General features: G+C 35.2%; 1 protein-coding gene across 3 annotated transcripts in view; it reads right to left on the reverse strand.

Annotated features, from left to right (window-relative positions):
• LOC106109786 (breast cancer anti-estrogen resistance protein 1) overlaps positions 1–13,113 on the reverse strand; it is a 63,886-nt gene that overhangs the window by 4,788 nt on the left and 45,985 nt on the right. For 2 of the 3 annotated variants that reach the window (XM_013291397.1, XM_013291398.1), the window contains exons 2-4: positions 2,985–3,125; positions 1,015–1,173; positions 473–799 (exon numbers count right to left, since the gene is read on the reverse strand). In XM_013291397.1, coding sequence (XP_013146851.1) covers positions 473–799; positions 1,015–1,173; positions 2,985–3,125 — 627 coding nt within the window. Of the gene's footprint in view, positions 1–472; positions 800–1,014; positions 1,174–2,984; positions 3,126–5,764; positions 5,913–13,113 lie in introns of those variants that run through there. The other variant, XM_013291396.1, reaches the window with a different exon arrangement.

The following is a 13,113-nucleotide window of genomic DNA, read 5'->3' on the forward strand; positions in this document are numbered from 1 at the left end:
TTCACGCCTGTTTTCTGTGTGGTCGTGGTATTACACCGGGCGAGCCGGCCCATTCGTGCGAAGATGTTAAAGCGGGCTCTACCACTGTTGTACACCTAACACTTAATGTCAGTTTAAGAGATCGTATTGTAACCGTAACCTTGAATTTATATCATGTGTATAACGACAACAGTACCGTAACCACAAACCGATGTCATCGTGACTAATAGTTACAATAGGAACGATCTTATATACAACTCCAATAATAACGTCTCTGTCATTGTACTTTGCACTGATATCAACCGCAAAACCACGCTTGTAATCTTTATTAATGTAATGTGTAAAATATAGAATTACTTAACACTTTATAATTAGTTGCAGTGTTGGAACGCTGTACTTTACTGTCAATTTGCGTTCTTGTCTATTTAAAATCAACCTACAGGCGCTACTAACTATATTTATATGGTATACGGATAAGGCCGATAGGACATACCTGTAACCTCTCTAAAGCTTCTAATGCCGCATCACAGGGCAGAGGCAGTGCCCTCGAGCGGGGCACGTCGTACGTGCTAGAGGTGGATGCGGCGGAGTGCGCGGAGTTCGCTGAGTGTCCGGAGTTTGCAGAGTTCGCGGAATTGGCGGAAGCACTGGAGGTGGCGGAGGTAAGGGAGCCTGTGCCGCTGCACGCGGAGTCCGCGCTTGCTGGCCGCGGCGCTCTCGGGGCGTCGTACCAGTCCCCGAGCGGCCGCGGACAGTCGTATGTACCCCGGGTTACTGGCAGAGGCGCGCGAGGCACGTCGTAGTGTGAACATTCTTCGATCTGTTGAAAATTTTCGATTCAAAGTTAACTCAAACTAGGACAGTCTAATGACACAGACTATGTGGTGGTAGTGGTTCGCTATATTGAGTACTAGAGGAATCGGCGTCTGGCAGAAACCATACCAAAGAAGTAAATGAACAGAGTAACTCGAACAATTGTTTTACTAGTTTCAATAACTTTAAAGGAGAAACCTTAATAGTTATTAGAGTACGTACTTTAGTGAATGCCGGTGAATGGTGTGCGGGTAAGGGCTGGTGCGCTACGGGCGTAGGGTTAGGGGTGGCTGCGGGCGTACGCGTGCGTCGACGCTGCGTCACTGCGCCAGCTTCGAAAACACCCGCCACGATGCGCAGTCTGTTGCCCGGACATATCCCCTGGAATACATACATTACATGCTTTTAATATACAAGCAGTTTCTGCTGTTTGTAATATTTAATTCTAATTTATTTAGCGCTTTACAATATAGGATGTTTTACAATATTTATACACTAGCTATCGCCTGCGACTCCGTCCGCGTGGAATAAAAAAAGGAATAGTGAGTAGCTGACGTGTTCTTCCAGACGGTCCTCTACATCTATACCAAATTTCATAGAAATTCCTTAAACCGTTTTGGCTACAAACTCTAACAAACATCTATCCATCTAAACTTTCCCATTTATAATATTAGTATTATTGGTTCTCCTCTTACAATTGATCATTGACTCTTCAAAGATTCTACAACAAAAATAAACTTAACTTTTGACTTAAATGAGAACCTAATAAACAAGTTTTCATGAATATTAAACACTTTTCTGGTTTTAATGCCACAAAGTGACAAATAAAATAATAATAAATAAATGCATCATAAGTATTAAAAGGTAAATAATTAATTTTAAATAGCGCATTAGTGAGGATTCAGTGAAAGACCGCAGACAGTGACAAATTAGAGTCTCGACAGTGAGGTAATTCTACGTACGTCTGCACTGGCTACGTGGTTTTCTATTGAACAGGAACTAAAAAACAAAACAAGAAATGTAAGTAGGACAGGAAAACATGCTACATGTTATTTGTAAGAAAATATAAAATACAATAACTAACTGAATTTTATTGTACTATCCCAATTTTACAATCTTTCTATTCTGAAAACTACAATGCAACCTGCACATAATGAAAAGGTTTTTGTGATTTTTTTATTTTTTTGTGACTGAATGGCTACTGTTTGCCTTGAAGAGGCATTTACAGATTCACCGGGCCTGGATGGCCGAGCGCAGATGGCGCTTAGCCTAAACCTCGTTTATGAGTAACTAAGCTCGAGGGCTCCCTCAGGAGCCTCGGCATGACCCGTTCCTTCGTTATTATTACCGGATTGGGAGGCCACCGAGCTCTTAGATCGCTTCGGTGGACGCACCATGGAGTGACTAGGCACAAAGGCCCCCGAGAGGGGACCTCGGCTTGGACTGTCACAATTTTTGTGAAGTCAACCAACTTGCGTTGGGCCTGCATGTTTGACTACGTCCTAGTCCTATGTATTAATAGCTAGATGCAAGAATCTAACAATATATTATCATTTCCAAACAGTTATCTAATACCTAACTATAGGTTTATAGTCTAATATAGAAAACAACTAGTCATAGGATAAGCCCTTGTGAACTATTGGTCAAAATAACAACAATAATAGTACAGTTCTAATAATTGCGACGTCATAGGACTTGGGATAAGCTAACGAAAATCTTAACGTAAGTCACGTACGACCCGCGTCATGGTAACAAAAACAAACCATGAGTTCAATAGTATGCGTAACGTTGCGATAATATTGTTGTTGTCCTTACGGTTTCGTGTTATTACTGGCCATTAGCATTAGTGGCCAGTCACTTTCTTAATATAAAACCTTACCCAGACTAATATTATAAAGAAGAAAGATTTGTATTTTTGTATGTATTTAAATAACTCCAAAACTACTGGGCCGATTTTAAACATTCTTTCACCGTTAGAAAGGTAATTTATCTATGAGTAACAAAGGCTATTTTTATATTAATTTTTAATTTCAAGAGGACGAAATCGCGTGCAACAGTCAGTACACCATAAGAAAAAAGAAGGTAACAAGTGAAGATCACATTTTGTTTGCCTGTAATCTTTTACTGCAGGTTAAATCAAAAAGAGATAGAAAGCAGATAATGATTGTTAGTCTCTGTCTAACAACACTGACCTGTCTGCCTCGTAATGAGCATAGCCACCAGCCCTCGCTGCCGCCGGTGTTCTGCTCCAGCACGGTGAGCAGGTCGCCGCGCCGGAACGCCAGCTCGTCCGGCGACTCCGCTATGTTGTCGTATAGTGCTCGCGCCATGCACTGCAAAGAAAACATAAAAATATTAATATTGACTCTTGATACAGCTCCTGATATTACAGCCCTAAATCTTACTAATATTATGTATGCGAAAGTTTAGATGGATGGGTGTTTGTTAGAGTGTGTAGTCTAGACGGCGGATGTAGAGGATAGTCTTGAAGACATAGCACTATTGTTTTTTTTAATGCCAAGCGCACGGATTCCCCGCGAAAGCTAGTAGCTACATTAATAAGAAATATTCTAAGCATAGAAATAATCAAAAACAAAGTAATCTATTCCATTTTCATCTAAATACAAAAAATAAATGTATCAATTCTTACGAAACGGAATCCGTTTTAATTTTATCTATTTCTCTCCTTTGAACCCCCGTCTTTTGTCGTCGCGTCCACATAATTCTACAGATACCCACACTAAATTAAGAGACAAAATCTCTGCATCCATATTAACCTACTTTAAACGGCTAATAACTGCCATATATTCATAACACTGTCACCTTTATCATGTATTATAATAAAGTTGGATATAACTAACAAAACTATTTTTACATTTCATAAAAAATAAACAAAATCCTTAGAGAAAAAAGAACAAAAAAGTATGTAGTAAATACAGACAATATGCTCTCTTATATCGCAAAATTGTATGTCACCCTGGAGACAAACACACATCTGTTCGTTTACGTTTTATAAATCAACACATCGAATTACTAAGCGGCAAAAGTCTTCATAAATTAGAGTCGCAAATGTTATTTCTATTGGCGACCCTATGCATGCGTCTTCGCCCACATCACCACATTGACCATAAATATATTAAAATTTAGGACTGCTTGTTTTAGTTTTATTTAAAACAAAAGAAATTTGATATATGATTTGTAATATCATGTATGTAATTCATGCGGCTGCTAAGCAGTATCGATTTTTACATGATTTCTTACAATGTTTAGTTAAAAATTGCAATTTCCGCAACAAAAATAACATTTAACTTAATGAAAGGATCGCAATTTGAAAGGAGACTGAGACAGATTAAGTTAAATAACTTTCATGCATTCGGTTGTACGAGTATAATGGGAAAATTCCTTTGTCTTTTAGGCTCTTTGTTCCCACTGTTATACCAGTTCACCAAATAAGTACCTTTGTCCCTTACAATATAAGTTTATTTCAAGAACTATGAGAGAATCGTTAATGCCAAATTTAGTTAGGAGTTTAGTCTTACAGAGTGTATGTCATAGGATTAGTTTAGCATAATAGCTTTTAATGTATGTGTACTTTTCGGTAGCTCACTACATAAAAAAAAATTATAGGATGGTTCATTTAAAACATAATATAGAACAAGTTTATTAAAAAATAGAAAAGTACATAATTATGATAAGTACATACAAAAAATAAACAAGGAAAACTTGATATTTATTGACATAAATGCATTTTCGAAATATCGAAACAGTCTCTAATAAGTGCTAAATTATGGTATCTGTAGTGTACTAACACATGTACCCAGCTGCAGCGGAACATTCGTCCCAAATGGTGCGATAATGACGGATTGCATCGCACTGCATTGTGCTACTTCTGTGGGCGTCCGCGCTGCGTCGGCGAGCTTGGGGCAGGCCATGTCCGTTTCCGACGCCTTTATGCAATCGATATGTCACCGAACGATTGTAAACATCGCTGCTATATAATCATACTAGACATAATTATAAACAAAACTAACTAATCATTCGCAATTTGAAGAGTTGCAAATTGTCAAAGCTATATTTTAAATCATTTACGTTGAATGAACTTTGTAAGAAAATTATAAAAGTTTGATTCGTTTAGTTAACTACGATAATTAAAGAAGATGCAATAATCTTTATTGCATTTAAGATGGTTAGTACGTTTATAAACAGACGAAGTTTACAGTTTATCGGCGGCAGATATAACTGGACTGTTATCAGGAGACGAATTGCAATAAGTTACGAGGCCCGCCGGCGCCGGCGCATTCTTGACGCAAATCGATTTTGATACGTCGATATCTCGCTATATTTAAATGCATCTTGTCTTACAAGTTTATTTTTACATATACTACACAAGCGATAAGAGATACGTAAGTCATTCAAATATCAGCTAACTGATTTTTACAGTAAACTGAGTTAACAATTTTTACAGGTGTTTCAACAGAGTTTTTTAATTAGTTTTAAGTCATAAATTAATTGTAAGATTATACATGGAATTATATATAATAATACTGTCAATCCCTCTGTAAATTATGACAACTGCTAGAGCCAAATTTAAAAATAAAGTGTATTAAAAATTGTAAAATTTATTGCACTTTCCTATTTTTTATTGTCGAATATTACAACTAGAGTTGTTGACATCGGTATTTCATTAATTTAAAAATGAATTGATTTATACTAAAGCTGTTAAAAAGCTGCAAACCTACTTTATGTTATTACTGGCTTTCGCCCGCGACTCCGTCCGTGTGGAAGTAAAAAATAACACAAGTGAGTAGCCTGTGTATAACTATCCTGTACATCTATACCAAATTTCATCCAAATCCTTTCAATCGTTTAGTTTGCAAACTCTAACAAACATTCATCCATCCATCTAAACTTTCGTATTTATAACATTAGTATGATTATGAGAAGCTCTTAATTTAAAATTATGAACACTAACCCGTTTATCTTTAATAATTCGTGCACTCGTGTGCAGTCCCTTGCAGTTGCACATCGTTATTACTAATTTTACTTTCGCACTGATGTTTATATCACATACCGCGACCACCATACCTCGTGAACGTTGCGTTCTCCACAACGTTTATTAACATACTGATCGGTCAATGTTCGATGCAACTTTATATATGAAGAATGGAAATGTTTTTAGAACACGTTCGTGATTCAACGAGTGCGTACGTCAGTACGTAATATTAATGTTTGGCTTTTGATTGGCTTTTATTTTAAATAGCAGTGATTGTAACGTCTTTATACGTCACTAATATTGTAAAAAAAGTAAACCTCTAATATAAAAATAAGTTGAATTTATGATTAATATTTTTAATATAAAAAATATGGTTAATATTTGTTCAAAGTCACATATTACCAGAGATAAGAGTAATTAAAATGTTTAAGAGCTTTACCTGTCACATAAAGTATAAAGCTTGCAGTAAGCAAAAAAGCTCATTTTAAACTTTCTCTTTAAAATAATAAAAAACGAATGCATTGATAAATGAAAAGTTATAAAAAAACGATATTCTAAAAGGAAAGATTTGTATTTTAGTTTGTTTGTGATGAATTAACTTAAAAACTCCTGGACCGATTTCACAAATTAATTCACCATTGATCCTTAATCGAGAGATCAAAAATGTCCAGCGTGATGAACAACTTATATAAAAAAAATTAAATTCATTAATATTTCATTTCTAAAAATATGAAGACAAAATCAATTATTTTTTTGGTACAAACTCTGTCGAATTAAGGTAAAAAAGATATTATCCCTGTATAATATAAGCTATATTTTATAATTATGAAAACTCATTGACGAGGTTTATGTTATCTATGGTCGATGTGAGTCAATGACCTCAGACGCGGTGCGATACGAGGCCGCGTATGGCGAACTGATTCATGGAAGCTTCGCTCCGAAGGCGCCATGATTCATCTTGTATCCGTCTTACATCCTTGTCAATCAATGGTTAACTAAATTACATTAAATGAAGGTAAGTTTGTGATTTTACAAATAAAAATTAAAATACAGAACACTTAACTTGTTAAAGACGAGCTTTCGCCAGCGAATCCGTCCGTGTGGAATTTTAATAAAAAAAACAAAAGTAAGTAGCTTATGTGTTCTTTCAGACAAACTTCTGCATCTGATCCAAATATCATCGAGATCCGATCAGCCGTTTAGGCTACAAACTCTAACAAACATCCATTCAATCTATCTAAACTTTTGCATTTATAATATTAGTAAGATAAGATTAAAATTAGTTTATAGAATTAGGATGTAAAAATGTGTTTTTCATGTCCCTTTTCCATGTTTAAGTTAATAACTTTAATAGTAATAACATGGTTGTAAATGTATTGTAACGAAAATAAAAAAGGTAACATGAACTTAGGCGAAAGCTCTAAAAGTCATAGTATGATAATACAGGAAGAAACTGTCAGAGCAAATGCAATACACATCCGATTTGTGACATGACGGTAAGAGGAAAGGAAAAAGGGTTTAAAAACATATAATTCTGTTGTTTGTTTTGTATTCAACGAACACGTCCTTTGTAACAAACCTAAATCAAGGCCGTGAGTTCATGCTGAATGAAATATTCCTATTAAAACCGCATAAAGTTGTTTAGGATGCAAATTAAAAATATAAAAAAGACTAGAACAATACTTCTGTGGTTTTCTTCATACGAAATGTCAAGTCATTGTTATATTTAGAAAAAAATATAAATTGCAAGGCTTTTCTTTTCATTTATTCTACCACACTATAGGCCGAATATTGAAACGAATCTTGAAAACAGCATTGAATTCTGACTTCTATTACAATTTTGTTACCTTTGAGCTGAGAGAGTTTATTCAAGGCCTTATCATTTACAATTTAAATATAGTTTCAATATTCAGCCGTATTATCTTTTCCCTTCTCTAGTGGAGATAATTTGGGCTATTTGAGATTGTGTTTCTCTACACTCCCACAATTTAAATAGACAATAATGTACCACAAAATATTTAACATAGTAATTTAAATTTGACCAATGTATACCATAATATAACTGACTAGATTGTTTAATTGGAAGATTAACGTGATTTTTCTAAGTTAGCACAAAAGTATCATCATTTTAAGTCTCTAGAATGTCGGTATTAAAGTCGAAGAAACAGTTTGCATGCAGGTCAACAAACTAAAGGACATCGTGACTGTACGAACATGCGCTGTGTAAATAATTCAATTGTTACAATTAATAATAAGATTCCCGCGTGAAAACATGAAAGTAACATTGCTAAGCGGTAAATACAAAACATTGTCATAAAGTGAAGTCCCCTGTGTGTATTCTGTGTTTATCAAGACACTCCATTCGTGCTTTATAGCACGTTTATGTAACCGTGGGTTTCTAGTTTCCATTACCGAAACAAAGTATAAAAATGAAGTGAAATGAGAAAACAACGAATTAAATGATTTGTTACGTAATAAAAATAGAATCGATATTCAAAAAACATTTAAAATATATGTATTATTTGTATATCAAATCTTATGTTTTCGCAATATAATTGTGTTTAAATGTCGACTGGTGACCGATAGTGCGGTCAGCTTTCGCTCCAGTTAACCTGTCCATATGGCGTCGGTTGAAAAATCAATGAGGGATGTGCGACTCAATGGCGGCTGCGACCTTCGTAGGTCGCCCCCCACCCCGCACTGTACTACGACGTCACAGCGCATGCGCGACAACCTTTGCGTAAAATTCACCTTTTTCGTTCTATTTTAAAAATAGAACAACCTCCGATACTAGTAATAAATGTTTTAGAAGCCTCTAAGATCGTAGTAATAGAATAGTTACCATCATATTTAGAGGCAATAATCTAATCTAACTAATATTATAAATGCGAAAGTTTTGATGGATGGCTGCTTGTTAGAGTTTGTAGCCGCGGAACGGATTTCGGTGAAATTTGGTACAGATGTAGAGGATAGTCTGGAAGAACATATAGGATACTCACTTTTGTTTTTTTTTAAATTTCCCGCGGACGGAGTCGCGACCGAAAGCTAGTAGTTAATAAGGAAGTCTGTTAGTAAAGATTTTTCATAATCATTGTCGAACTCAGAATTGTATAATGGATAATTAATGTATATTAAATACCCTAATCTATTAACAAGAAAATATACTTACAAACTTTACTATCATCTTAAAAGATTAACTTTCGCATTTACAAAATATTTTTATCACAAAACTTTACAAGTTGGTCGTATATTTTGAGTTTACAGCTCTGTCACAAACAAGTCGCATTGAGTACTCGGGAACTTCTCTGCGACATAAACTTTCAGACTTGTGCTACGACATGACATGGAATCCACATACTTGATACTTGGATATCGAAATAATTCACAAACTCCATCCAATCGATTAGATAGTCCTTGTAAACTTTCATATCTAGTTTCTGTTAAGTAGTATACGAACTATATTACAATGGTTAAAGTTAAAGTATATAACAGAGATCTGATAAAAAATTTAACAGTTTACAACGAGACCGATCTCGGGAGCTCTTGGTCTAAATTGCTCTCAAAGACGTGCCACCTAAGTGCACTCTAGCTCGACCACTGAACCGAGGAAATTGAAGTCTCTTCTCGATGATTAAGATGTAATTCCACTGCCGTTACTTGTGTATAAACTGATATCGCTGATTTTTAAAGAAAAAGAACGAGATGACTATATATTTTAACTATCCCTTGTCAAAGGCTTTGCTTCATAAATAGATGACATAATAACCGTATGTATGTAGCGTTGCGAAAACTGTTCCAACACAATTTCCTCTTGTCTAAAGTTAGCAATACATTACAAAGTTGTCGTGTGTGTTTTGTCAGAGCATTATAGATTTCATTTGTAACTAGCTGTTCCCGTACGGCTTCATCAGCATGAAATTATTAAAAACTTTATTTTATTGTTTACATTTGTCAAATTCTCAATTGTAAATATTAAAATTACCGTTACCAAATAACCTTGTTTCCTTAATGTTGGCAGCTTGTAGTTTATGGTCCCTTTCCCACAAGAATGTATTTTTCCAATTTATTTACCCGTGATTGTGAAAATATATAGCCTAAAGCGTGTCGTTAGTGTGGCTTTTATTAAAGAAAGAGTTATTTAAAAATATGCTGTGATTGCTGACATCTTACGCCACGAAGTAGTGTGTGTTTATGCTTTTATATTAGTAATAATAGATTGTAATCAACACAACTCTTCTCTAGTATGTCGCCTTACTGCCGGATAAAATATAACGTTTGTCCTTGCTTTAAGAGCATTCAAAGCGAGATGACACAGTCTGCAATCAGGGCCACAGATGGTACAAACGAACTGACAAGTGGCGGTAAAAACTCGGCGACTGTGCGGCGGAACTCCACGTGATTATTGACGATAAGGGTTCCGTTCACATGCAAAGTGGAAATAATGCCCTTTATCTGCGTCTCGAGTGGGTTGAGTGGCGAAATTTGCACAGCACTCAAAGCTCCTGCGGTCTACTCAAACGAACTTCTGCGGATTTTTATTTTATTTTAGAAAGAGCTGGCGAAAAATGATTTTATCAGTACTAATAATAAAGATTTTAGGGTAACGCATCTATTTATACGTGTTTAAAAGCATTTACAAGTAAGCTTATTTGAAACATCAACAACAATCAAGCAATCCTTTGTCTCGGTTTAAAACCGTGTTTGCCGGAAGACAAAAAAATATCTCTGCATGTTTTTGTCAACAGTTGTATCTTTCAAGTAAGCAGAATATTGAAATTTATCATACTTGTACGTAAATCCCCTTCCAAAGGTTTCTTATTACAGAAATAGATTTACGAATGACACTGATTACAGTCTAAGCAACGCAGCTGCTTGTGCCAATGTGTTTCCTTTCTTCATAATAATGCGGTATTAAAAAAATAACAGTTCACATCTGTGGTCGTACCTTATGTCTGGTGACAAAACTAACTTGTCCCCTCGTTTATTCTAAAAGCAGGGTTTAATTGGTACTCGTTATCGGGATTTCAACAAAATTAAACAGTAGTTAGTCTTTTTTAGCACGATTCGGCAGCGGATGTTTTATAACTGTTTAACAGCAAAATCAATTTATAAACTTTCATCAACCAACTTAAGAAGTCGTTTTACGATTTATTTCTATCTCGTTTATTCTGTTAACCATTTTTGATATCAATAAAGAGTTAAAGAACTGTATTGGCGATCAGTTATCTTAGCGTTAATTTATCAAACGCAATTGGCAATTTAAAAATAAATAAAACCTTCGCCGTAAACATAAGAGTAAAAAATTTGGAGGGGCGAATGAAAAATAGTCGAGGGTGAAGTCGAAACGGAGGGAATAAGCACCCGTAGAGATGCAATTTTGTAGTGAACTCCATGGATTTGTAAACAATGACATTTTATCTCGCTATAACCGCTGACTTTTTGAACGTAGACCTGTCGTTGTTGTGTAAGCTATTGTTGTCTCTTTCTTTCGCTTCGACAAAAACAGTAACTACAAATGTGTAATTTTACTTGACACGTCTCTTCTTATCAAGAGCACGCCAAAAACATGTTAAGTAAAATTAAACCTTGTTTCAATCGTACTAAGATAATTTTTATATCCGATAAAAATTTACACTACTCTGAGCTGTAGTCTATGTAAACGAACCCTTAGAATATCTACCTATCTCCAGTTATTCCAATTTGCAAGCTGCGAATCATACTCCTTTTGACACTTGTGGCTTGGGACGACTGCCAGTGATTTGGCAAACGTCCAAACGTGTTCCGGATTGGACACAGTTGTTAAAACCAATAACGGGTCGTTCGTACCTCTCTGAAGTACCACAGACAATAAAAAGAATGTTACTAACGACATCTGAATTTTAACCTAGATTCTGGTAAAAATTTAAATTGTTGCTATGATCCTTTTTTTATTAAAAATAAAAGACTCAGATTTTTAAAACCTAACCTAAGTTTTATGTTCACTGGACATCCGTAAAGTCCCTATATATATTTGTTGTGTAAAAATACAAAATATAAGCAAAGTTTTTTAATCAGATAAGTGCGTTAAAGCTGTGTAAAAAATAAACAAATCCCGTGCTTACAACTACGATTACAATAGATAAACATGTAAATAAACTGAGCGAGTCACGCTTGCCAGTTTGTTTAAAGTCTTCATTATAGGGTTGCCACGTTTTTTGTTACATGAAAATAACCCTCTTCCTATGTGGGATAGCTTTGCATGTTTTTTATTGACTTAATTACATCTGAAATGTGGAATGGGGTGATAACCCCATTGATTTATTTAACTGGATAGACTGACGAAGAAAACCCATAAGAGAAAAAAAATACCTTATAAAATGTGGATAAGTATGCAACCGATGATGTAATTTCAATAGGTGATTATTATAAAGACTATGAAAAATGTAGTAAAAATATTTCACTTTTAAAACCAAAATTCAATGTTGAAATTTAAATCCACCGTGTAAATTCGAATAAATGAAGCCATGGTCGTTTGCCTAGTTAACTTAAAGCAAAAAAAAAAAGTTACCCCTAGTGTCAAGCCGCACGTTGTCAGCTACTTTTTGTAGGGGTTGACACCCCTGGCGTAGCGACAAGTAGCGGAGTTGAACGACAGCTCTCTGGGCGACTTGAAACAATTTCGTTGGCTGTATTGTGCCCTCGCCACTCGAGAGCACTGTCCCTGATTAAAACTCCGCCCGTACTTGCTTTATTTGCCTACCCTCCTATAGTGCACTGCGCTCGATAATTCCAACTCGCAGATTGTCAACTGTTTTTGCAGCCTCGGCTTACCAGAGATTTTTTCAATGTTTTAATTGGACAATAGGCTCGCAGAATTTAAGTTGGTAAATCTGATCCCATCATTTAAATTAGTCCAAAATGTTAAGAATTTCGATTTTAAAATTTAAAAAATTGTGTATATTTTCATAAGATATTTCTTTCTACTTTTTATTGTGTCTTAATAAATTTCTCCACTGCCCCATGATAAAGCAATAAAGAAAAGTTTTAAGACAAAGTTAGCCACCTAACGTTCCCAGACAGTATAATGGCCCCCAGAAGACGGCGACCCTGTCCTAATACAGATAACAAATCGATACGGTTCTATGAGTTAGAAGTTATTTAATGTTTGAACTGCATTTTTACATTTGAATGTATTACTTTGATTGCAAAAAACTACGATTTTAACTACATTTTCTCATTATATAATATTGGGAAATCAATATAGTCTGACGATAAAGTATTATGATGTAGTTTCCAGATATAAAAGACAAACTATATACAGTCGACCGGCTTATAACAATGAGAGTAGT

The sequence above is a fragment of the Papilio polytes genome, unplaced genomic scaffold, assembly GCF_000836215.1.
Source record: "Papilio polytes unplaced genomic scaffold, Ppol_1.0 DF821067.1, whole genome shotgun sequence".
NCBI classification, from domain to species: Eukaryota; Metazoa; Arthropoda; class Insecta; order Lepidoptera; family Papilionidae; genus Papilio; species Papilio polytes.